This window comes from Streptopelia decaocto (assembly GCF_964273445.1).
Source record: "Streptopelia decaocto genome assembly, chromosome: 1".
Taxonomy (NCBI): domain Eukaryota; kingdom Metazoa; phylum Chordata; class Aves; order Columbiformes; family Columbidae; genus Streptopelia; species Streptopelia decaocto.
Window position 1 is genome coordinate 15,348,544 of NC_138663.1, and position 25,848 is coordinate 15,374,391.

At 43.4% G+C, this 25,848-nt stretch overlaps 1 protein-coding gene across 1 annotated transcript in view; it reads left to right on the plus strand.

Annotated features, from left to right (window-relative positions):
* Positions 1–21,298, plus strand: part of CDHR3 (cadherin related family member 3) — a gene marked incomplete at its 5' end in the record, with an annotated part of 38,854 nt that extends 17,556 nt beyond the window's left edge. Inside the window, 11 exons of the mRNA XM_082062375.1 lie at positions 1,151–1,319; positions 2,819–2,918; positions 3,064–3,162; positions 6,605–6,831; positions 8,837–9,008; positions 10,590–10,834; positions 13,493–13,674; positions 15,063–15,076; positions 16,540–16,571; positions 17,631–17,679; positions 20,487–21,298. Coding sequence (XP_081918501.1) covers positions 1,151–1,319; positions 2,819–2,918; positions 3,064–3,162; positions 6,605–6,831; positions 8,837–9,008; positions 10,590–10,834; positions 13,493–13,674; positions 15,063–15,076; positions 16,540–16,571; positions 17,631–17,679; positions 20,487–20,830 — 1,633 coding nt within the window. The 3' untranslated portion in view covers positions 20,831–21,298. The remainder of the gene's footprint in view (positions 1–1,150; positions 1,320–2,818; positions 2,919–3,063; positions 3,163–6,604; positions 6,832–8,836; positions 9,009–10,589; positions 10,835–13,492; positions 13,675–15,062; positions 15,077–16,539; positions 16,572–17,630; positions 17,680–20,486) is intronic.
* Positions 21,299–25,848: the final 4,550 nt, after the last annotated feature.

A 25,848-nucleotide genomic window follows, 5' to 3' on the forward strand; every position in this document is an offset into this window, starting at 1 on the left:
AAGTTTGCCAGGCAGTTCTGCAGTTTTATTTTAAACTTCCTGTTCTTCTCTTCTAAATCTCTCCCTTGTGACCTGCATGTTTTTTGTCTAGTGCAATCTATAAGGTCTTCAGAGCCTAGATCACCTCTTGTTATAGGTGTTCTCTGTGCACAGTAACTTAGTTATGGACTTTGCTATGGCTACAAATGCTCTGAGAACTTTGTGGGGATCAGGTAGTTTATATTTGCAGACAAGGACATAACATTAACTCAATTTTACAGATGAAGTGTGTTGTAGAAAGACTGACATCAAAATTGTCCATCTGAAGAGTTTGATGTGCCTGGGCTCTGATCCTTCAGGGTACACTGCATAGCCTAGGGCAGTTCTTCAGGTGCACATAAGGTACTTTGATGGTCCTGCAGATAAAGATCCAGCATCTCAGGCCAAGAACCTATGCAATGAGGAATACCCAGTTAGTGGCTATCTAATAGAAATGTCTGGCATTTAAATCACATACTTCTGCGCACTGGCAGGAAGATAATCCAACGCTTCAGAGTGCTGACTAGTTACAACATCTATGACAGTAATACAACGGTCTCATTATTACCTAGTGAACTTACATTTTTATATGAATGAGGCAAAAATCTTCAGGGAAAAAATGTGATCAAATAAAGAACCAGTCTTATAGGGATTGCACGAGGGAACAAAATCAGGACTTAATGGTATTTCAGTTGGTTCTTCATTTGTTTGTATTGATTTTGATTAAAACCAATTAAATTTGCACCCTCCACCCGCAGTTCCATTAGGTGCATCACAGCTTCCAATCAGGAGAACGTTATAGCATACTGAAGAATGTTGTGAAGATGTTTTAGACTACTTATTATTAATTGAACTAATTTTGAATATTAAGATCTCGTGGCAGCTTCTGAAGTTTAGCTGAGTTCCAGGTTTATGTTTTGGATATGGCTAAACGTCCTGCCTATTGTACAGCACTATTGTCCACCACAGTGTATGGATCAGATAATGGGGTGCTTAATCAACTGTTGCCTATTCAGATCTAGACTTTCACTTAGAAAATAAATGGAAGTCAATGTTTTGGAGTGTGATTTATGAAAAGTTCAAGAGGAGAAATATAAGTTGCTCTGGTGGGAAATGTGTTTGTTTTAAACAGGAACGAGGCAGATGAAAATACGATTGCTGGGACATTTCTTCTTGATCTTAGAAATTACTGTAAAGATATTGATGTTGATCCATCAAACAATCAATTTAATTTCACTGGATTATCTGGTTTTGGAAGCAACAACTTCACTCTGGAGTCCGCTGTGTCTGGAAGACTTGTGGTCAGTTGTTTGTGACTTTGTTTTAGATTGTCCCGTTTTTGAAGTCAGCTTATTAAATATTATAAGTTCTTTAAATTAGTTGTCTGTACAAGAAAAAAAGAATGACTATAAATCACGTGACAGTGGGTATGATGTGGAGAATAACTGTTTTGACTACATGTGAACTCCATACCCTTTGATAGGATGCTTTCTATGGAATCAACAGAATTTGGTGAACAGAGAACTGTTTTCTCCAGTTTTAAATAGATGTGCTAGAAACGATTGAAAAAAAATTTCCTTTTTTAGGGACTGTGAAGCACTAACTTTGATATGGATAAACAGAGAAATTTGTTGCCATTTCATACCCATCTATTCATGACAGACTGTGGAAGATCCATGCTATTCAACATGAAGAATTGAAATACTCGTGAAATCCCACGCTCAGTAAATACTTCCCAGCCTCACTGGTCAGAATTGTAAAACCACTTTGAGTGGTAAATTTTCACAAAAGTGTGGTGGGATTTGCACTTGTGTTATTTTGCATGTCAAAATATGGATTCCATATGCTGATAGCTGCTGGTATATTTGCATTGACCGGAACCTCCACCTGTTGCTGGACATGTGCAATGGTGGTTGTTTCCTTACTTTAAAAAGAACTGTAGACAAATACAGAAAAAAAGAAACAACAAAAAATAGGCATTCCATCTAAAAGGCAAGAGTGCTACAGGAGCAGTAAAACAATTTTGCATGACTTACTTTAATTTTTGATCTGAGGTATACATGTCAATAAGTACTGCCACTAGCTGCTTCATCTGCCAACATTAAAAGCATTTTCACTGCTGCACGGGACATGATTGTTGTCAGCCCTTTGATCACTGTGTATATATAATGTACCAGGCTATCTGCAGTGTCCTGTCCCTGCAGGAATTTCCCTGTAGGTGATAAACAGTGGATGCTTGTGCTTTAGTCCTCTTGCCCCGGAGTTTATGGGGCTCCTCCAGAGAGTTCAGGAGATTAGGATTTAAATGTGCATGAGCAACCATTTAGTAACAACTTGATTCTTGGATAAACACTTGTGGCTGAACCTGATACCTTTAATACATGTCTGCAGGCATGAGCTCAAGGGGTAACTATTACTATTTAGCAACAGCAGATTCTTGTTGAGCCAACAAAGGGCACAGCAAATTGCCAGCTCATTACACGCTGTTTGATTTAAACAGGTAAAAGGCCAAGACGTTGTGATCCATATGGTAAAATTTCCTGTACTATAGGGGAAGATATTTTGTTGGTAGAAGGAAAGTGTTTTCAATTGCCAAGAGACACTGGAGTGTGAACATGTAGAAAAAGCCCAGAATTCAGTCCTTTAGCTGATTAATAGTCTATATTACTACTACATGGCAATTCTTTATATCCAAGGGGGAGACCACACTTGCAGAATGCTGAAAAAAGTAATTTCCATCATGAGTGTTGTGACTTTATGTAAGCAAGTATAAATACAACTGTGTTTCTTTTTAATTTAGATGACTGAAAGTATTGATTTAGAAAACCCAGCTAATCTAGGAGTTGAAGTTTATTCTTTGACTGTCAGGGTGCAAGATATTGCCTGTCCTAGCTACTCAGGCAAGTATCCCTTTTACACTTCTTTCGATATTTTCCTGTTCTGTAACAGCATGGAGAGAAGAATGCCATATGTATTTTGAATATATGCATGAGAAAATTTCGCAGCCATACTTAACTATGATTTAATCTTCTGTTGTATTTCCAGATATCATCTACATTTACCTCAGGATAAAGCCAGTGAATGAATTTTTTCCAGTCTTCAGTAATTTATCATATGAATTCAGTGTTCCAGAAATTATTAAAGGTACAGTAAGTAGCACCTACATGATAGAAATAATAATGTCATGTTGATAAGTACCTTTTTGCTCCAAATGGATTTTCATGTATTTGAATGAGGAGAATGGCTCAAAGTTCCAGTTCAACTGGGGTCTCACCATACAACCACCTAGTACCCTTAAATAGACAAAACTGGCAACAACTCCAGTTGTACAGATGGAAGATGAGACACACTAAAATTCAGCAATTGCACAAGAAATGTGTGACAGAGCCAGAAACTGAACTCAGATGTCTTGTTTTAGACTGTCTTTCTGCTCGTGCTAAATTAGCCTTTTGGAGGGACTGTGGTGGTGCAAAGAAACCGTGATAGACTGACACAGGTGAGCGAGGACTCCCTGGGCTCAGGCATGGTGCAGGTTGGCCACCCCGCTGTCTCCTTAGACCCAACTCGCTCCGGGTGCAGTGGGTACCCTGGAGATGGGATGGAAGCGCCCAGAGGAGGAAGTTTGGCTCAGCCAGAGCAGCTCCTCATGCCCGGAGCCAGGGTCCTCCTCATTCCTGCAACAACCCAGGACCAGTGGCTGCAAACGTGGCCTTAAAACTGAATTTGTTGAAATTTTTCATGTGCTTGACTGCCACCTCAGCACCCTCCCTGTCCCCTGGTGAGTTCTGCACCTCATGAGTGTGCCGAGCAGTGTCACTTGCTTCCCTGATAATCCTCACATGCCAGTTGCAAGTGCCAGCCTTGATCTGTGCTGTGCTGCTTGGGGTGCAGAGAAGTTGGCATGGGAATGGCATCTTCTCCAGCTTCAGCCTCTCCCTCATACGACCCAATGTACCAAATATAGAACTTCTGTCCCAGGACCTCACTTGCTGACTTTATTCTGTTGCCTGAGAAAAATCAAGAGGTCCATTAGATAGACGTTGGATAAATCTTGACCCTCATTCTGGACTTCTTAGGGTCACAGAATAATTGAAGCTGTAAAGGAGCTCTGGTGGTTTCAAGTCCAACTCATGTTCAAAGTGAAGCCAGTTTCACACTTAGATCAGGTTTCTCAGGGCCTCACCCAGACAAATTTTTAAAATCTCCAAGAATGGAGACTGTACAGCTTCTCTGAGTCCCTGTTCCAGCTGAGCAACCTTTATTCAGGTAATTTTAGCTCGTATCCATCTGGAACTTCCTGTGTTGCAGCTTGTGTCTGTTCTCTGTTGAGCTTTCACTGTCCCCTTCTGAGAAGAGAATGTCTTGGTCTTCTGGATACCCTTTAGGTAGTGGAGCAAAGCAATTAATTTCCCCCTTTGCCTTCCCTTCTCCAGTCTGAACAAACCCAGCCTCTCCTGCTGCACCCTCTGCTCAGCCCCTGACACCTTAGTGGCCCTTCCCAGCTAGTATGTTGGCAATGCTCCTGTACCTGGGTCACCAAACAGATCACAGGTAGCTTTATGAGTGCTGAGCAGAGTGGCATAGTGGCTTCCCACCATGTGCTGCTAAGACCCATGTTAATACAGCTCAGGATGTGGTCTCCATTCACCAAAGGATACCCCAGTGGCTCATGTATAACCTGTCCACCAGGCCCTGGGGTCTATTCCTGCAGAGCTGCTGTCTGCTCAGTCAGTCCCAGCCTGCACTGACACATGGGCTTTTTCTGGCCCAAGTGCAGGACTTTGCATTTGTCTGTGCTGAGCTTCCCAAGTCCTGCTGGCCCATAGCTCCAGCCTGCTGAACCCCTCTGAACTGCAGCCCTGTCCTCCAGCACGTCCAGCACTGCCCCAGGCTACTCTTACTCACAAACCAGCCCCAATGGCCACACCACTGAGAAAGATGTCCAGTCACATCACTGCATCAGAGTGGAACATGGTGAAGTTGCTCATGAAACTCCAGGAGATTTAGCAGCCAGATAATCTCATATCTGTTTGAATTCATCGAATTATTCTGGCCAGGGCAGGCTCAAAGCACAGGTGAAGGCAGCCGTGCCTCTGGTCAGCAGAGCTGTAGGCTCTCTGGTGCTTCTGTGTCCATTTGCCTAAGCCAGGAGGCAGGGCTGGGAGGAGGAAAAGACATGCTTCAAGCAGCCCTGCCAGCCTGCCCATGACCTCCTCTACCTTGCCATGGGTGAAGAAGCAAATCCAGATTTCCAGCCCTCATCCTCAGCTCTCTGTTTTCTTCCTTCTCTGGTCAGGAGTATCCTGCCAAGACCTACAGGTCTGCAAAAATCACTCCTGCCTGCCCTATGGAGAAGCCACTGCTGAACACGGCGAAGCTGCAGCTTGGCCTGGGAGGGAGCTGGACAGACTGGGGAGACTGGGGGAGGCAGGGGCAGCTCCCAGAGGGGCTGCCTGGCAGAGGGATCCTGGTAGCCCTGGCCCCCGCAGGAGCCAAACTGCCAGGAAAGCAAGGACGGCTAAGGGAGGACAAGGAGGCACGGGGTGGGCACTCAGCAGAGAACCCCAGCCTTCAGGTGTTCATACCAGCACTTTGCATTGATCAGCAGCCTGTTGTTCTTGCCCAGCTTTTCTTTCTATGGTGCATGGATGGAGCTTGGTTTTCTACACTGTTTTGCAGTGGATATAATGCAGGGAATTTAGTGGCATTTCCTATTCTGTGTGTTTCTCCTTATACCACTGATGTCTACCTTAGAAATATAACACTTGAAACCCATCTGTGTCATGGGTATGTCTGTAAATGTCTCTGTGTTGGCCACAGAACTTTGCTGGTTACTGAGACTGTCAAGAGAAATACTTTTGGACTCAGACTGCCTTTTATTTAGAGCTGACTTGACGTTAACAGAGCACTTGCTATTGCTGTACCAAACAGGAACCAACAGTTTGCAGTAGGGCTGGAGTTCACAGGGTCAGGAAAGAAAAAAAAGCCAACCCTTCTTTTACATCCATCTTCTGTCTTACTCTGTGCATGTAGACTATTCATCCTGTATGTGCATGAGTCATGTGGATGCATTTAGCATTGAATCAGTGTCTGCAGAGATGGGTGTGCACAGTCCCAGCTTTGTTCTCACAGTTTACAGCGCTGCCATTTGTAGTTTGCTTCATACATGCTCAGCATGAAAGTAATTCAAACTGCTTTTCAAACACCTCAGAAGGAAGAGCAGCAATTGCTTTTCAAGGCAGACAATGAGCCTTGTTCCTCTACATCAAGAACCAAGCCAAAGCTTGGGCTGCCACAAGGCAGGAGTTTGTGCATGTCGGTGCAGGGCTTGTGGTGGCCCTGACCACCAGAGCTCTTCTGTTGTGCTTCCCTACACGCTTCTCATGTTTTGGTATTTATTGCTAGCAGGCAAATCACACATGGAAGAGCCATAGCACAGCATGGTGAACTAGTATTTCTCACACCTTTTTGGAGTGAAATCTTTAAAACAAATCTTCAGTTCACCTTCATCGGGTTTTGGTTGGAACAAGTACTCTGTACTTCCTTTTCCTTAAAATGTTAATGAAATATGGATTTTCTGTCTCAGTTGGATCCAGCATTGGAAAGGTGAATGCCAGAGACAAAGACTGGCCACCCAGTGTCATCACTTATTCCATCATAGCTGGAGGAGGCACCAGGGATTACACAAGTATCTTCTGGATCAGCCCAACCAAAGGAGATGTGAAGATTTTAGCTAAATTAGACTATGAAACAACTCAGAAACACATTCTCACAGTACAGGCCTCAGATCAAGAGAAGACTGCTACAGCATCTGTGAGTAAATCCACTGCTTCTACCTCCTTGTCTACATTTTTCTCTCTTCTGAAAAGAATGGTATGACATTGGGCAAAGCACTTGGGTCTGTAAAAGGCAAGTCCACCCCTGCACAGAGCTGTATATTAGCCAAATGAAAGAGGTGGTGTTCACTCACTCACAGAACCACCGAATCACAGAATCACAGAATGTCAGGGATTGGAAGTGACCTCGAAAGATCATCCAGTCCAATCCCCCTGCCAGAGCAGGAACACCCGGATGAGGTTACACAGGAAGGCGTCCAGGCAGGTCTTGAATGTCTCCAGAGTAGGAGACTCCACAACCTCCCTGGGCAGCCTGTTCCAGTGTCTGTCACCTTCACTGAGAGGAAGTTTCTTCTCAAATTTAAGTGGAACCTTTTGTGTTCCAGTTTGTACCCATTACCCCTTGTCCTACCATTGGTTGTCAAACCAGTCTTGGTTTATTTCTTACAAAGAGGACTAAAGTAATATTTTTGTGTTTTTAACTCTATGGGTTTTGTTTCTCAGTCTTTTTTTCTAATTTTACCTGGGCAGTGAAATAGTTTTCTGTGCCCTAGACAATTTAAGATATTCTTTATGGCAACATATATCCTCGAAGATAGAAAAAGGACAGAACCTTGAGGCTAGGTAGCACAACCTAATTTTAGTGATGCTTAGTGCCAAGTCTCTTACAGACCTCGTGTAGTGACCCTTGACCCTCAAAAATACTTTTGATCTTGTATGTGACATTTTTTCACTGCAGAGTGCCCAAAGTAGTGTGAGAATCATATTGCAGCCCATCAGAGTTGTCTTTTCATGGGGTGGGACAGAGGGGATGTGCTGTATCTGCATACCTTGGTGATGGGATGAGGGTTTGGACAGCCTCTTGTGATGATGTCAGAAGGCCCACCCAGTACAACTGTGTCTATGTGGCCTACTGGGGAGGGTCCCTTACACACGCCTCCCCCTGACTGTGATCTAGTTTTGTCCCTGATGGTGCTATCTGGCAGGAGCCAAGAGCATGCCAGGGACCATGATAATATTAATCAGTAAGGCTGTGATGCCCAGACCTATTTTATTGAGAAGAAAAAATATAGATGATATATCCACAAAGGTATTATGTAGTCACTTCTTTCAAAGAATTCCAGTGTCACCCACATACAGACTCCTTTTTACTTCTTTTCATGTCTTCACCCTCTTGGCTGCCTTTCGTTTGATTTTTGCACATCTGCCGGGGAGAGATACAGGTACTAGGCCTGCTTTCTATTCCAGCCAGGCACTACCCATGGAGGTCTTAAGTGGGAGGTACTTAATCTTTTTATTACCTATAATATTTCAAGTTGATGACTAAGGAAAATTTAGCATCAGGAGGTTTTTATGATGACAAGTTTATCTGCTGCCTGTTAAAGACCGACAGACATTAGAAGAGAGATCTTTGAGAAGGGTAACCTTTTTCTCTCAGCCAGCTAACCCCAGCTGACATCAAACACATCCAGCTGACATCTAGCACAACCCAGGGTGCTCCCAGCCATGCAGAAAGCATTACAGGCATTTCTCTCTCACTAGAACCGTCAGTCTATAAAGATTCTACCTTTCTTCCTTGCATGGATCATGCTCCGAAATACTATAAAATATGCTAAGAAGCCTAACTAATGACTGTGAAGCTATTTGAGAGGTTTGAAAGGAAATTTAATCAATACTTGGTACGATTTTTATTTCTCATTCTAGCTGTGACACACTTCAAGTGATTCAAAGAGTCAAAACCAACTGTGGTTTTGGAAGATGATTTGGGTTAAAGAACCTGCTCCCAGAAGAGAGCTAATCACAAGAAAGTCAAATGATCGTAGATGTTTTCTGGCAGAAACTAGATAGAGAGATTCATTGCTCTTTAGCTCCTGTTGATCAAATAAGCAAAATGGGCAAAGCCAAACAGTTTTTGATATTCATAAAATTCTGGCTCAGTGCAGTGGATGAGCTTTCAGCTTGCTCTTGCTCTTTTTTTTCAGGTAACTGTCAATGTTCTGGAAGTAAATGATGAAGCACCAGTTTGTTCACCCAATTTCTATTCGTTTCAAATCCCAGTCAGCTTAGCAGTTGGGACCAATATTAATGGCTTCAGGATTGAATGTAAAGATCGTGATTCTGATCCCAGGTCTTTCCGTTACTTCATAAATGAAGGTAATGTGTGACTGGGAGGAGTGCAAAAAGTCGTGAATACAGATGGTTTACTTTGATTTGTAAATAAAAGTCTAGCATGGTTTATGTGCTACTTCTCATGGTGAGCTACTTGTGATCCTCAAGTTCTACATATCATTATGTTGGTGCTTACCAAAAGACCTGTCTCTCCACAAATTGGCTACTGGTGCTACAACCTAGAACCATTCCATTGCAAGACTGGATTGCTTACCACGTTAATTAATTGGCAATCAATTACACAGTTGATAAGAACTTCAGAAGAATGAGCTGGAGTGATATGCAGGTCAAATTTCCCTTCCAATTATAGGTGAGTAAATCATGAGAAACAATGATGCTTTCTGTTACTCTGTATACCTCACCTTTAGATGCTGGTACACTGTTCAAAACAACTGAGTAAATCTGCTTGTCCTCAGTTCATGCTGTATGCATTAAACCCCGATTTTAGCAATATTCGTTTGAACCTAATAATCATCTGCAACCACTTAGAGAACAGCAATGGCATAGGATGATGCTCAGCTTCACAGAACGGAGAACACATTCTCTTGGGGCAATTCCTTTTTTTTGTTGCTGCCGTGACTGCTGAGAAGGAGAGAACAGATTACCCAGGTGCCAATAAAAAGCTGTGAGCATAAAAAGAGAGAAACTCTGTCCTGTTGTAGCCTCTTAATGCTGCAGAGGAGTGTACAAAGGCTGTGTTTGTATTAGTAAATCAGGGTCTGACCTCAGGTCCAGTTTTGGCTGTACAGACATAAGCAGTGCCATGCAGTCGGCCTCTGAGCTACAGAGCAGCCCTTGGCCCATTTGGTGCTGCGTGGTAGACATGGCCTTCAAGGTGACTTCAACTTTGCAGCAATAAGAGCAAAACCAAAGCGTATCTGGTGCCTTCTCATGGTTCTGGTCTCTCATATGTGTGGTCTGCCTGGAGCTTAACAGCTGGGGCTGGCCTGCCTGCAGCCCAAGCCACTAGCAGATCTCCAGCTATTAGGGACAGAAATTGAGGGCTGGCAAGCATCACTGAACTCCCTTCTCTGCCTCCACAGTGCAGACAGAGCCCTGGAGGCAATTAATGTCCCTCAGTTGTTTTGTCTCTTCCAGAGGGACTGGAGTGGCCTCTGAAGAACTGGTGGTGCCCATGTGGCCACTCCAGGGACATCCCAGCAGTGGAATGAACCTGCAACAGTGTAGGGTCCTCACCCCAGCTGGGTGCTGCTAGTTCAGGGTGCCGTCCAGTCTGTAAAGACAGGTTGTTTGGATGACCTCTTGTGTGCCCTATGTGGCTCTGAAAGCATTTCCACGGCCTTCTCTCAGCTGTGTCCCCATAGAGGGTCTTTTTCTGTATTTTAGTGCTTTTATGACTATATTGTTTTAATTTATTTTATATGGTTTCAAGAAGACTGAGGAGCCACTCTTGTCAATGATATTTCACCACACAGGTGCATAGTGTTCCATAACAAGTTATCAACAGAAACCAACATTTTTCCTTGTTCCATGCATTTACTTTAATGTGGGATTAAAGTAAATTTTTGACTTTTTTTTGGGGGGGTGGGTTTGTGTTTTTTTCAGGCAATGTGAACAATCATTTCACCTTTTCACCAAGTGCTGGCTCTAATGTATCTCAGCTGATTCTTGCGTCAAGGTTCAACTATGAGAGTGGACTTGATACAAACTGGGTCTACAGACTGCGTGTCCATATAACAGATGACAATTTACTATCTACCAGGGACAAATCTGCACACCTCATTAAAACGGCAACGGTGACTTTAAGGATCAGAGTTATCCCAAACCCAACTACTGTCATTACCACCACAGTAAGTTCACTGAAATTTATTGCTAGTTCTGCATTTCTTTCATGGACTAATCTCCATAAGTTTAAAGGAAAGATGGTAGATGTATGCAAAAGAAAAAAAAAAACCTACAGTGGGTGCAGTCCTGGGAAATGCTGAGCCTTGTGCACTTAGATTGAAGCCAAAGGTGGTTGATGTGCTTAGTGTCATGAAGGATTGGTCCCAGGTACAGAGTCATAACATATGTTTTGTATTTTAGTTTCTAAAACAAAAAGGGCAAGTAGCCAAAGGACTGGGCATGCTGCCATTATCATGCAACTGGAAAGTTAATGATCTTGGCAGCTTTATTAATAAGGAAAGAGCGGGGGTTAACCTTTGCCTGGAACCTTAAAATTACCTCATGCATTTTGCACTACCTCTTTTTGTATTCATAGCTATTAACTCTCTCAGCTGCCTTGCACTTGAACGGGCTTTTTTAGCAGTGGGACACATTAATCTGTGGCTACAGAAGTTGTAATAGGCCACAACAACATCAAGAGGTCCTCATCACCTGGTAGGGACCTTTTTCCACCCCTGAGGTCACCCTCACATACAACCTTGAGCATTCTGTCAGGAACTGAAGCAGTTGTGCACAGTCTCAGTGTGTTGCTGAGGTTTCAGACAGGCAAAGCTGGAGGAGTGGGACGGGTCTTTCTTGAGCTCCCTATCCATGTGGTGGTCCATGGCTGAGCTGGAGAAGCCTGCACTACTTTTGGCAGCTGGGATGGGATCTGGCCTTGCACAGCCTGTGGAGCTGTGGGTCTGTGTCACAGTAATACAGGCTACTCATCCACACAGCCATCCTAGGCAAGCTCTGTCTCACTGCTTTCATTTTGGAGATGATTTCCATGAGGTTGGTGCAGGACCTGAGGAGAACTTGCTTTCATCCTGCCTGCAGAAGCGGCACAGCCTGAGGGTACAGACCACTCTGTCCCCATCCTTCTGCTGGTTGCTGCCTTCATCGCTTGCTGCACCATGTGTCCATCATCTGGAGTCCATCCATGTTCTGCCTGCCTGCAGATGGCATTACCCTTTTCTTCCTTGCATGCAGAAATGAAAATATGAGGATATTGGTGAAGGGGTAAAACAACTGTAGAATGATCCAGATTTGCTAGAGGCTAATGGTAACTGAGCTAGAACCAGAGGATTCTGCAAACAGCACATGCAAGTCTGGATGCTTTGCTATGAAAATGCTTAAATCCAAACTTACAGACTAATTAATAAACCTGTTATTATCTAATGTTCTGTTGGGAAGGAATAAATGGTTTTCTCACAGCCTTTTCCTCCTCCTACTTGATGTGGAAATGAAAAGCTAAGCTGAATAACAAAACTTATTCTGTATTTCTTTCCCATGCTTTACCACAAATACAAACAGTCTAGACCACATACCACAGCATTAAATCTGTCTCCCCAGAGATACCAGCCTTCTACTTTCAGTCTATTTTCCAGAAGAGCACTTCCATTGCAGCAACTTCTCCCATCACTGCTCATTACATGGGTTCAGTGCAGCAACTTGATCAATCAGATGCTGGAAAGCTGTTATTGTAGAGTAGAAGCTCTGTTGTACAACATCATTTGTGACTTCAGTCCCAGTGAGGATGGAGTTGTGGTGGTGAACTTGAGATTATCTGAGAGATTGTCCAAGGATTGGATGTACCCAGCACCATTGACTGACACTAGGCACTGACGAATCTTCACTCTAAACTTTTCTTTTTAGTAGTTACTCTTACTCAGTTCAGCTACCTGCCAATTTTTGCAAGTCTAAATAAGTTAAAGATATCCCTAAACAGGAAACAAACAGATACCCTACTAAATTTCATACACAGTGTGATTACAACTGTCTTAAAGAAAAATAAATAAAATCTTCAACAGACAATCAAAACTGATAGTGCCACACTAGATAATGATCCCAGTAGAGCAAACAAGTAATTTCTGATCCATGTGAGGATAGTTTCATGGTGGGACCCTAATGAATGGGTTGCCAGTGCCAAGTGAAGTGCCAGCTCAGAGCTGCATCTCCTAGCACTCAGGAAGATGTGGGAGATTGCAACTGCTCAGGGAGTGTGATTTTCCCTTCTGGAACAAGTCACAGGGAAAAAATAAAAAGGAGATTCATTTATTTTTATATGATAACCCAGTTCCTTGGGGTTTAACTCCTCTTGCAAAGGGGGCCGAATGATCACTGCTGTGAAGATGACCTACTTCCAGTTTTGCCTTAGGTAACAAGAAACCATTATCTTGGTGATGGCAGTATTCCCTGGACTTACGCTCCAACAGCGCACTCACAGCTTCTCGGGCAACCTGAGGCTTTTAAACCCCACCATGGCATACCTGTTTTAATGTAAGGCATTGAAAGATGATCTGGAACCTCATTTTTGTGTTGTGGATGGGCTCCATTTCACCTGCTCTTCGTTGCTGTAGGAGCTCAATGGTCCATCTCAGTCAACTGAGCTGCCTTGGCAATTGGCAGGGCATGGCAGTCAGGAACACGGGATGAATCACTGTCTCCCTCTGCCCATCACCTGCAAAGCTCCGGGGCCAGGTACTTCAGCGCAGAAGTTCAGCCAGAGGAAAGGTGCTGTTGGTGTCAGTAACCTTACAAGTATGCAGCCCTGAGGAGCTTTTTCTATCTTGTTTTAACAGCCCAGCTTCACTATTGTGACAAAAAGGGAAAACCTCTACTCTGACTCGGCGTGGTACGTGCCGTTCGTCATCACCCTTGGCGGTTTGCTTCTCCTCGGACTGCTGGGGTACCTGGGGTTCCTGCTGATGACATGGGTCCGCACCCGCCGCCCTCCGGCAGGCAGAGCAGACGGCACACCTCTGTGAGTCCTGCCAAATGTCACACTGGGGAAGTGCCCCGCAACACCCAGTAGTGTCAGAGAGAGCTCACGCCTTTCAGCAGTAATTAAACCTATGCTTTGAATATTTCATAGCAGTATGCCCTTCACTGTAGTATTACCAGCTACAGTGATATTTGGAGTTAATGATATTAAATCAAGGAAAAGTGTCCAAGAAATTTTATTTGTGGGTTTACTAGCAGCTTAACAAACACATTAGCTGAAGGTAACAGTGGAATTAACAATTATGACCTATAAAGGCAGCTGCACTTGCAAGGCACGGTCAGAGTCCATGCCTGACTGTGCTCACCAAAAATATAAATGTTTTGGGTTTGCATTTGGCTCCCACTCCAAGGGAGCTCCCACCTAGGTAGTTACTGGATGCATATTCCTACCTCTCAGCTATGAGCCCCAGAGACCTTTTCAAACCTTGGTGCTCATGCCAAATTCTTTGTTCTGGCAAGACTTCTGCAGATTTCCTGGAGTTTTAGCCAAGCCTGTTGCAAGGCTCTGGCCCATAAAGCTTCGTGGTACCTCTAAGTGCTCGTGCTTGGCAAAAGCCATGGAAGCACCTGGGACCAGCTCTGGTTCATTGTGGGAAGCAGCAGAGATCCCTGCTGGCTGCCGTCTCAGTGGGCTGGAGCCAGGCTGCCTCTAAATTGACTTTTTACTTCACAAAACAAAGATAAGGAGCTCTTTAAGTGGATTGAGATTGAAAAAAAATTTAAAATTTCCATAAGTATTCTCAGGATTTGGACTTAAATTTAGAAATCATAGTAAATGTAAAGAGGTAGTATATGACTGTGATTATAACTCAAATGGTGTGTGCAAGGAATTTAGCAATTTGTCATAAAAATTACAAATGAATCTAGCAGCATATAGCTTGACTATTGTTATTATTTGTCAATAGGCAAGTGATTCATTCAGAGCCAGGCTCTCCCATTAAAGAGCAATTGCTATGTTTTCAAAAACATTTACAATCTTTCAGATATTTTAAAAGGTGTTATCTGAGCACACTGGATCAAAAAATTGACCTTCCTCCAAGAATGGGAAAACAAGACAATATTTAAAAACATTTTTCCCAATTATAAAAATCCATCATGCTATCATCAACAAGACTTTATTTTTTTAACATCATCCCTTTTTGGAGAAGGGTTAGAGCGACGCTCAAGGCTGTTTTCCTGTCTGAGAGCAGCATTAAATGATGCAGGCCTTCAGTGAAAGCAAAACCAGAAACCAAACAAATCAAGCAAATCCCAGAATTCGAGGAAACACATCCTTCTTGCCAAATGACAGAGAACAAAGCGTGATATTTTTGTGTACACACAAGTATGACATTTGTTAACTACACTCTTAATCTTTTTTCATTACAGGATAAATGCTCCAGGTGTGTACCTCTTTTCTATATTTTAATACTTAACAACAAGACCTTGTTTGCGATTCAGTGTAAAGTAAGTAAATCCATTTCTAGACAAATAAATTTGACCCAGTACATGAGTACGGAGATTAAATAACCCTGGCTGATTATGGGAGGCTTGCTTAAGTGATTTCATGGTCCTTTTGTTCTTCAAATCTATTAACTACTAGGTCAAAACCAAAGCCTGATATTCTGGCATGGATGCTAAAAAGTTAGTGTATTTTTTACATGCAATTCATATGCTACGTGTCAAAAAAGAATCCCATCCCTCTGCAGCACCTTCAAGAGTCCTCTCCTTTCTAATTCCCTGCTCTCTGATCCCTTCATTTGCTCCCTTGACACCATTACTTCATGTACCCGAAGATTTATTTTAAAGTATTGGTGCTTTTAAAGGGGGTTGTATAACTTAGCAGGGGTATAAATTGCACAGTTTTTAAAAGTGCTTTTTCAAGCAGTCTTGTTCCTTTTAGTCCTGTTAGCTTTCCGCTAGCAAGCATGGCTCAGTGAGACCCTGCTTTTATAACTCCCTCTCCTCAATTAGTATCTCCAAGCTTGAAAAAAACACACAGCTAACAAAATCCAATGAAATGAGCTGTTGCTTGGTTGCCCAATTTGAGACATTTCAGCACTGGCTGGTTTCCAAAAATGGATGATGGGTGCTTTCTGAAAAACTGGTTCCCAAATGCTGGGCAGCAAAGGCCAGACAGGACAGGTTTTCCATCAGTGCTCAGGTTGGGACCCATCTGCAGCACTTCAGAGTGTTGCACACCCGGTTGTAAAGCTTGTTGGTGGCCAGGCATACAGTTCTCCAAAGAAAGGCCATTAAATTGGCAAGGAGCAAGCAAGAAATCACAGCAACTACTTGGGTATTATCCACAAATTTGTGCTGTCAATATGCCTGTGGTACTGCTGCTGTATTTGCATGTGGGATGAGTTAATAGTGTGGTAAATTCACACATAACCAAACTGTTCTTCAATCTGAATTTTACTTGACTGGATCTGCAGCACTTCCCTGTTTTGTCTCCAAGTGCATGTCTCAGTGCACAAGCTTTGTAACTACAAACATTCATGGAAAAAAAATTTCTACATTTAAAATTCAAATATTCTGAAAGGTGAATTTCTATATGTGTTTGTATTATTTAGAATGTGAAATTTGTTAAAGAAACTATTGTTATTTATTCATTACTGAAGGAATAAGAACTTTCAAGGCTAAAATTTGATCAGTCATTGGCAACCCTAGATTCTCACTCCAAAATTCTGTGAAGGAGTTTGCTTTTCAAATAGTATGAGGGATCACGCTTTGAAAATAAATAAGGCTCATGGGAGATGCCACAGAAGTTGAGTACCAAGAATGTCTATTTGGTTGACGAAATCTTGGCTTTTGTGTCTATAGTGACTGTCATTCTTTAGAATGTGCATTTCCTTTTCTTTAGAAAAGAAGAAACCTAAGAAAGAAGTGGTTGTGGTAAGTACTGCCAGCCTCAAAACAAAACCCCATTTTGCCCAGCCCCACCATGCAAATGACCGTGAGAGCCTTTCTATGAAAGGTGTCTGTTTTCCAAAGAGAATATCAAAATGACAGGTGAGGAAAAATGGACTGGCCTCAAATAAAAAACACTTCAGTGCTCCAGCCAGCCTCTGTATTTGAAAGCAGCACTGAGATGCTCAGCCTTTGCTTCCAAGTGCCAAATTCTCCAGCTTCTCTGGCAGCCCTGTATGCGGGAAGCCAGAGAGGTAGTGTCCGGAGCATTGACAAGGAGACCTGCTGCAGCCACACAGGCAGGAGGACAAGTGTCCCAGCATCACTGATGAACGCGTTATACTGCTGAGACACCAGCACAGCCAACCCTGACCCACCTGAGCCCAATCAGTAAGGTACACAAGTGTACCCAAGATGTAGAGCAGGGGTGTCCAACTCATTTTCACCAGGGGCCACATCAGCCTTGCAGTTGCCTTCAAAGGGCCAAATGTAATTTTAGGGCTGTATCAATGTAACTGCTCCTACATTTATACAGTCCTAAATTTACATTCGGCCCTTTGACGGCAACCACAAGGCTGATGTGGCCCGCCGTGAAAATGAGTTTGACACCCCTGCTGTAAAGAGTTTAGTCTTGATAAATTGTTTGCAGAAAAATGCCTTAGTTATTCCTACTATAATACATTTCATTCCTTTTTCAGAGCATAAAGCCTGCACAGGACTTTCATTAGTTCACTTGCCCTCCCCAGGTTCTTCGGAGAGGGGATTCCCAAGCGTCCTCTGGGTGGAGGGGACCATCTTGTGGTTACACACGTGGAGACATTTAGCATGTCAGACCTTATTAACTCTCTGAACATCTAGTGGCAACACCCTACACCACAAATGGCTTTTGTTGCCAGTTTTGATTAAACCTAGCCTACAGGAATGCAATATGCAGGTTGTACAAATCCACCTCTATCCATGCAGGTCACGATTTTCAAGTCACTGCTCCTCCTTCTTACTTAACTAATTCACAGAATTCATTTTGCGTTTTGTCTCTCTTCACAGACAATGACAAAGCTAAACACTGTCTTTGATGGAGAAGCCAGAGACCCAGGTAATAAAAAGCAATTAACAGTGGATATGAATATTTGGCTGGAAACAAATGGGATTAGTTGGTTTAAATATGGTTCGATATTTGCTTTTTGTATTTCAAGTCTGCTGTTTCCAAGGAGAATGGGAGCTATATTCCACAGACAGTGAAGATCAAGACAGTGCCTTAGTAACATTTCTGTTGGCAGAATGTACTTACGGCTCTTGAAAACACACATCCAATGGCCAGATTATTCATTTCTCTGCTAGACCTGAATGTATGGATCTGCTACAAGAAGGTGGGAGGGGAGGAGCAGTTTGCTGCAAGGCTCCAGTGCTGTCACGGCTACGTGGTTTTACCCTTGCCATGTCTGGGAAATGGCCAGCAGATTAATGTAGCCGCAGATGTACTGACTTTGCCTCTTAAACCTCTCCCTGGATGCAGAGCAGGTCAGTGAGTTACTCGCTCCTGCACAAACCTCCCCCCTTGCAGCAACAGTGCATTGCTGCTATTTATCTAAGGCTTGAACTTGTTGGGGAGGAAAGGTAAAACCATTTGCTTTTAGAAACAGTTGTGGTGACATCAGCTACCAAGTGTGTCACCAGGTTCCAGCTATGCTAACTCTGAGCACACCTGATTTACCAGCTGGGAAAAGTGAAATTAAGATGAAAGCCAGGAAAACCAGGATGACCCAGGAGGTATGGTGCTTATCCCCTTGCCCAAGTGATGGCCACTGTGCTCTGCAGCAGAGCTCATTACAGAAAAAATGTTTTCTTTCTAAGGATTGATCCGCATTACCTCAACCCGCTGAACTACAGCCCTTGCCCGGGCCCCACAACGCGGTGCTCGGCCTGGCATTAGGGTGCCCAGCCCTGCGTCTAATGCCTGAGGGCCCCAGCATGAAGGGTGGGGGCTGGTAAAATGTGACACAGTCAAAATAGGTCTTTGGTAGATCCAAAAATAAGTCCAAAACAATAGGTCTAAAAATTTTCCAGCAGAAGGCAGGCTTGTTTCAAGGCTTGGATTCATCTGGCCCAATTTCCACCCAAGTGCCTGTACCTTGTGTTTCTTATTAGCTGGCCTGGAGCTGTTGGATGCCATGAGCTAATAGGAAACACTAGGCATGGGGACTTCAGTAGAATTTGGGTGAACAAATGGGACCCTACTGTGCAATTAAGCCCATCCACAAGGCTGCTCAATGCCAGTTTGGTCCAGATCCAAGCCCACCTGCTATTTATAAAGAGATTTGGAGGAATGGGCTCCAAAGTCCCTGCTTTTTCCAATATGTAACTGCATTTGTAAAATATTAAACATGGATGTTCTCTAGGCTGCTGCAAGAGCTGCTGCCTGGTGTTTTTGCAGGACAGCTGGTGGCTCCTTTCCTCAGCAAACCTGACCACATCAGACTTAAGGATATCTGAGCCCATCCAAACTGCCCTCCAGAGCTGTAGTGTTTGTGTCATGCCTGAGGCAAATGTTAAGCTATAACACAGCTTTGTGGTGTCAGCAGAGAAACGTGTGTTCCACACTCCTCCCCTCTCCCCTCCACAGCTCATCCCAAACCTGAGAGGATCAAGTGTTAGTGGTTTGGAAATGATATTTAATAATTCCCAAGACATCACTTGTTGAACATGATTAGGAGGGATGGTCAGGAGCTGCTTCCTGATCCAGGCTGCTGTAACATGCCCGCCTTGTAACAAGTGAGAAAAAATAACATGTAAAGAGATCCAGTCTCATCTTTAATTGCTCAAATTGTGTTAATATGTCAGAAACCATTAGTTCTGATACAAATTGTAGCATATAGCAACATGTAACCACTGTTTCTTTCCAGGCCTTGATGGTATTTTGTTTGTCTCATATTAATAATGTTTAATTACAAAAAGTGCCACTATGGCTCCTGATTCTCCATCTGTTTCACAAACGACAGTGATTTCGACTGTGAGGCAGTCACACTGGACGCATGGCAATTTTGCCACCTGTCTCTAGGTAGCAAATAACTGAAAGAGAAGACATTTGCTTTTAAAGTACAAGTAGAAATTACACATAAAATAAAAAAAAAATATTTCTAACAAGGAAAGGTAGCCAAGTGTGCTAAACATCTCAAATTTAGCACTATTTCATATATATGTGAGGGAAACATATACTTGCACAAACAGAAAATATGTAGTATTTCACTCTATTAATGACAATCTGCAATCAGGCCTGGAGGAAGGCATTTTGTGCAAATGGAGGAGAAATGCATACAGCCAAAATTCGCTGAGGATCCCCGATCTCCAAATCTTGGGTCCACCTAGATGACCTGTCATGGTCTGGAAGATGTATGTAGCATATTGTGCTCCTAGCAGGTTTTTCTAGCTCAGGTAGGCAATTCTGATAGAAAAAATAGGCACAGACATATACAGTGGCCTTGCTCAGTGTGACCAAAGGCAAAAGTTGTGGGAGAGCTAGTCTTAACAACTAGGACCTGCTTGTTGCATGCCCATGTTAATCCATGCTAGTCGTAACTTGAATAGAGGTATAGGATGATAAGAAAGTCCCTTTTTTTTTTTTTTTTTGGAATGGGAGTATTTTGAATATTCCTATTCCCTGAACTGCAGAGTCAGTTTTTATACAGATAGAATAGCGTCTCCCCTGAGGGGGCACCATGACACCCAGATCCCCATGCTCACTTGTGGAAACGAGTCTTCCCCTCTCAGGACTGACTTCCCAACTCAGCTGATATTCCAGCTGCCTCATGTTTCTTGTTTCAACCCCATCCTGAGGAGAATTGTTATGTCTTAATCTGCTAAAGCAGGCATGATTTTAATCAGTTTTATTTTCTCCCTTGCAAGTTACTGGCAAAATGTATGAATTCAATACATTGTCGGGGGCTCGGAGGTGGAAGAAGAGCAATGACCTCCTTCAGCTGGTGCCGGCCATGCAGGTAACATCCAGTGCCACAGACAATGGTGGACAAGGGACAGACAGAGCAGAGGCAACAAGCAAAAAAGAGCCTTCAAGGAAGATGAAAGAGCCAACTGCAGAGACAAAACCAGCTGCCAAGCCCTCAGCAGAGCGATCAGAAACACCAAGCCAGGATCGGCTGAGATTGCAAAAGCCCAAAGAGGAGCCTGAGGACAGGGGTTTATTCTCACCAGCCCCCCAAGGCAGATACCAGCCTCCTCTCCCCAAATGATCACAGCATTGCCATTAAGCTGGCCCTAAAGCCAGGTGCATGAGACTCCAAGACACTTCCCAAGCGATCCCCACTCCAAACAACCAAAGAATTAATAAATGCTGACAGATGTGATTTTCTCTCTATGTATCCCAGCTGCAAAACATCAGGTGGGCACTGCTGCATAAACTGGACCCAAAGGCAGGATGAAGCCAGAATTACCTTTGGCAGGTTTGGGTAAGAGTGTGAGAGAAGGGGAGGAGGGGAAGCTAAAACGAAAGAAAAGTCACAGACACAGAAGCATCCACTGCCCGCTGTCCTCCAGCTACAGCCGCTGGCAGTTTCCTCCTGGAAGAGCTCTGCAGCCCCAGATGGCCTCAGCCACCTGCTCTGCCTGCCTTTGAGGACGGCAGTGTCCACATGCACATGCTTTCTCATCAGTGAATGCTGTCTCCTGTCCCTGCTGAGCAAAAAATGAGTGAAAAGCACATCAGGGTTGAAATGCTGGTAACAGCTAAAAATATTTCCTTTTCATTCAGTATCTCTTCCTTGCCCTCCCACCTTGCTGTAGAAAAGACCATGGCTTGAAAGCAGCTTTGGAGTGGAGAAAACCCACAGCTTGTTACAGTATCACAGGCTGCCATATCAACACTTTCAGCTTATTTATCTTTTCTAACACCAGCAGCATTCGATATCTTCACCTTTGGTATTTCCTCTGGCATATTTAATGTTTTACAGAATCAAGTGGAATACACTCAAAATAATAACATTAAACACATGGGGTGAAATAATATTTTCCAAGTGTGGGCATGTATTATGTAAGTGCTGTCTAGTAACCTAACATAAAACAAGCAAATCCTGCAAGATTTCAGAAAATTATTTTAATGTAAAGAAAATTAATTATAAATGATGAGTTAATACGCAATATGATGGCTTCTTTTCTGGTTACAAAAAGTGTTTTTAGTGGCAAGGGACTGGTATCAGGTGGCAAAAGAAAATACTTAAGTTGAGCAGGGGCAGTCAATGAAGATTTTATCCAATCTGTAACATGCATTGTTTTTTGTTATACACTAGAGGACCTGAGTGAGGACCTCCAGTGTAATTTCACCAAAGCTCCTACACTTCACAAAACCAGCCGTCATGGTGCTGTGGCTCCTTGCCGCGCTCCAAAGGAGTGGTTTGGCTCAGGAACAACTTCCCTTACAAACACCAAATGTCTTCATTGAAATGCCACTTCATTGCACAACCAGAAACCAAGCGTGTCATGAACACCACAGCAACAAAGACAGGAAAGAGTGATTTATACTCTCTGAGCACATTATCAGTTTGCTGTGTCTGTGGCGGTTGTTATAGTGTTGTTTGACTCTCCAGCACTAAGAGCACACGTTCAGCACTCCAACCTGCTGTTGCTTGCATTTGTGTGCTGTAAATATGATACATTCAATTCCTATGCGGGTGGTTTTCCAGTGACACAGAGAAGTTCTGTGGTTACTGGTAGTACTGCTGTAACTGATCCTTCTGTCTCTGTGACACGAAGCTACTCACAGGCAGCCCTGGCACCTTCAAACATTAAATCTTCATTACCTGAAGAAGTTAACTGCATTGTTTTCATGACAGGACACAGAGGCTTTTGTATTTGTTTTCCTTTGCATTTCTTTAGGGCAGCCACTCTGCTTCCTTGATTCCTCTCATTCTACTTTTGTGATTAAGAGAGATAATTACTTCTTTTTTTTGGTAAGGGGAGACATGTAGTTTCAGCCAGGAAACCTAGAAAGAGATGGATGAAAACTCATCTTTCTTTACTACTCTTCCTGACGCTGAGCTGCACCAACTTCTTTCCCTTCTTCTCAGGAAAGAAAGATTCCAACAGCAGCACAACATGGTATCACAGCATGCTCGCTCTGAACATCTGCGTGTGCAAACACGTTGTCATGGCCAACACTGATGGTGCTGTAGTCTCTCACAGCTGGCCAACAGCTGGGTGAAAAGCAATCACCCTTGTGATGCTCACACACTCTAACCTCTGAGCAACTGACAGCTCTACAAAGAGGCCCTGTAGGTCTAAGAGCTGCCAGATCTAAGAGCTAATACTGCCCAGGATGCCTCTGTCCAGTTGAGGTGAGTTTAGCTGATGCACTCAGCTTTTTGGGGGCCAGGTTCAGGCAAAATAAGCTGTCTTGTGAGTCACATGCAACTCGCTGCATAGGGACACAAGTGTGCAGACCCTAAGGGACAGCTATGTGCTTCCTCACTCACACTGTTGGTTCAATATGGCCAGTGCTGATCTCCAGCTCCAACTAATTCTTAATCTTGGTCTTCACTGTAAGATCTTATTTTGGCCATGCACAAAACTATTTTCCCTGCACAGGATCTACAAAATCAAGGCAGAACAAAGATTTATTGGAGTATCAGCTCTTTGCAAAAAGCACCATTTTCCTGACAGCTTCCCCTATTACTATTGACTTTCCTCCCTGTGAAGAGATGAAGAAGGAACTCGGGTCTCACTGAGCCAAAGCACAGCAAGTCATTTATTTGGCCTGCCTTTGGTGGAGCAAAAGCAGAGAAGACAGTTGACTGACCCAGATGTACACTTACTGCATATTTTATGAAACAAATTATGAAAAGATACTTTGAATATATGTAAAAGAAATGTATGTTGTCTCATATAATATAGCAGATGATACTTATGCTGTGCAGTACAGCTTTAAATGCTAGGAACCTCATCTAATTGTTAAACCAGCTTTTGTGCTTTTTTCATTCAGAAGTGTCTTTGAGAACAGAGATTGTGTTGAAAACTGCCACTAGATGGACTGAGAGCAAGGATTAAGTGCAGGCTCCAGACAATTAAAGCATTTAAAGACTGGAACAATTAGCTTAGACTGTGAGGCTTTTCCACCATTTGAAGACTTCAGAAGTCAAGAACAGCTGCTGCGTGCTGTAGAGGGTCAGACTAGATGATGGGAACAGACTCTTCAGTCTTCAACAGCTCTGTTAGTCTGCATTTATTTACAAGGTGTGAACTTTGGTGCCATTTATTTTAGAGTGATGACACTGATGAGATCAGAAAAGGAAGAAGGGTGCCTGGCTGTTCAAGCAGAGTGGCTGAGGGCAGCAGTTCTGACCCCCAGCTGCCTGCTGTGCTGCCGTGGTTTAACCCGAGCTGGCATCAAAACCACAATAGCCACTCACCCACCACCCCCACCAACAAATAGGGGAGAGAATTGAAAGGGAAAGGAGAAACTCGTGGACTGAGATAAACACAATTTAATAAAATAACAAAATAACACTAATATACCACCACTACTAGTAATATATATAAAATTGAAATAGAATATAAAATAAAAGATATTCAATGCAATTCCTCATGAACTCTGTCCTCACTGAGCAGCCTGTCCCGGGAAGAGAGAACCCTGGTCCTGAACAGTGGATCCTGGGGAAAGGACAGAAAAGTCACAAAGGCCCAGAGGCCACTGCAAAACAGCAAGATGACAAAAGGCCAAAATAAAGAAACTCCTGAAAGAAACTCAACCCAAATGGAGCAGAACCAGAATGGGTCTCTGTCTTCCTAGGCAGAAAATCCAACTCTCCTTAAATATGAAGCATGATGCTGACGGCATGAAATATTCTCACTGATCAGCCTGGATGTCAGTCAAGGTCTGCCCCATCCATGCCCCCCTTTTCTAGCTGCCTCACACCTTTGGGCAGATAGCTTAGAGACCTTGGGTCTTAGAAAACAACTAAGATAACAACAAGCTCTTGCATTCTCTTTGTTCCAACTCAAAGACACTGGCAGGTTATTTGAGGAAAAAAAAAAAAAAAAGGGTGTTATCCTCTTGTTTTCAAACTACATACAAACAATGCCTATGCTAGCTATGAAAAAGAAAGGGGTTTCACCACATGAAGAAAATTAACTTGCTTTCAAGTCAAACCAGCCCATACACATTAAGCATTCATTTTATCCAAAGTCTACAAAAATCAGTGTGAGTTCTGCCACAGCTTTTGATTGTTGTGTCTCCACCTATTACACATCTCTCCACCTATTACACATCTCCACCTATTACACATCTGAAGTGCTTTGAGACCTTTGGATTAACATTGCTCTGAAAAGTACAAGATAATTATGAAAGAGCATGGGTCACTTTTCCTGACTGAGCCTAGTTTCCTCAGTAGTTTATGTGTGATCATATTGCTGGGGTTTTTTTGTGCTTTCCCTCAAAGTTAATATACTTTTAATGCATAAATGCTCTGCTTTCATGTCGATATTATAAAAAGCACTTGCAATAAACATCAGAAGTCTGAGCTTCTGGCAGTGTAACTTCATTTATATCAAGGGATGTAAAAGTGCTAATACTGTACTTGTTCACTGTCTCCAATAGAGCTACACTGGAGAACAGTTTCAGCTGCAGTGATGGAAAACGTCTGCCCAGGAGGCTACCACTTTGTGACTACTTGCTAGGAGCGGGAGATGGGTCTTGGATCCCCTCAGACAAGGGTGTCAGACAATCCTCCTTCTCCTAAGCAAAGACTCTAACTGCCAGGTTGTTTCATGAGACCTAGATTGCAACACCATCATGGAAATAACCTTTTTACAGTAAACAGCTACAACTGCATATTGCACACACCGCAAGTGATGAGTTGTTGGAGATCCCCAACCACAACAGGCCCTTTGCAAGGCTCCAGCTGAAAGGCTGAACAAAGGCTCAGCACCTGCTGGACTTCACCCCCACATGTCTTGTCTGAGCTAGTCTCTGCAAGCTCCCCATGTAGTCACTTGGGAGAAAAGACACTTTGGCGGTGACTTATTGCAAAGCAGACATCTGTCTAGAATAGATCAGATGAATTGTGCCCTAAAAGCAGCCCTTTCTGACTGACTAAATCAGATATCAATGCCTGTGCACCACGCATGCGAAGGTAGGTCAGCTGTGTTTCAGCCCAGCTTGTTCGGGAGAGGGCAGGTCTGTGCCATAGCACTAGTGCTCAAGGAAGCCGAGCACAAAGGTCAGCCCAGCTCTGCTGCCGCCTGCTCAGATCCCAGATGG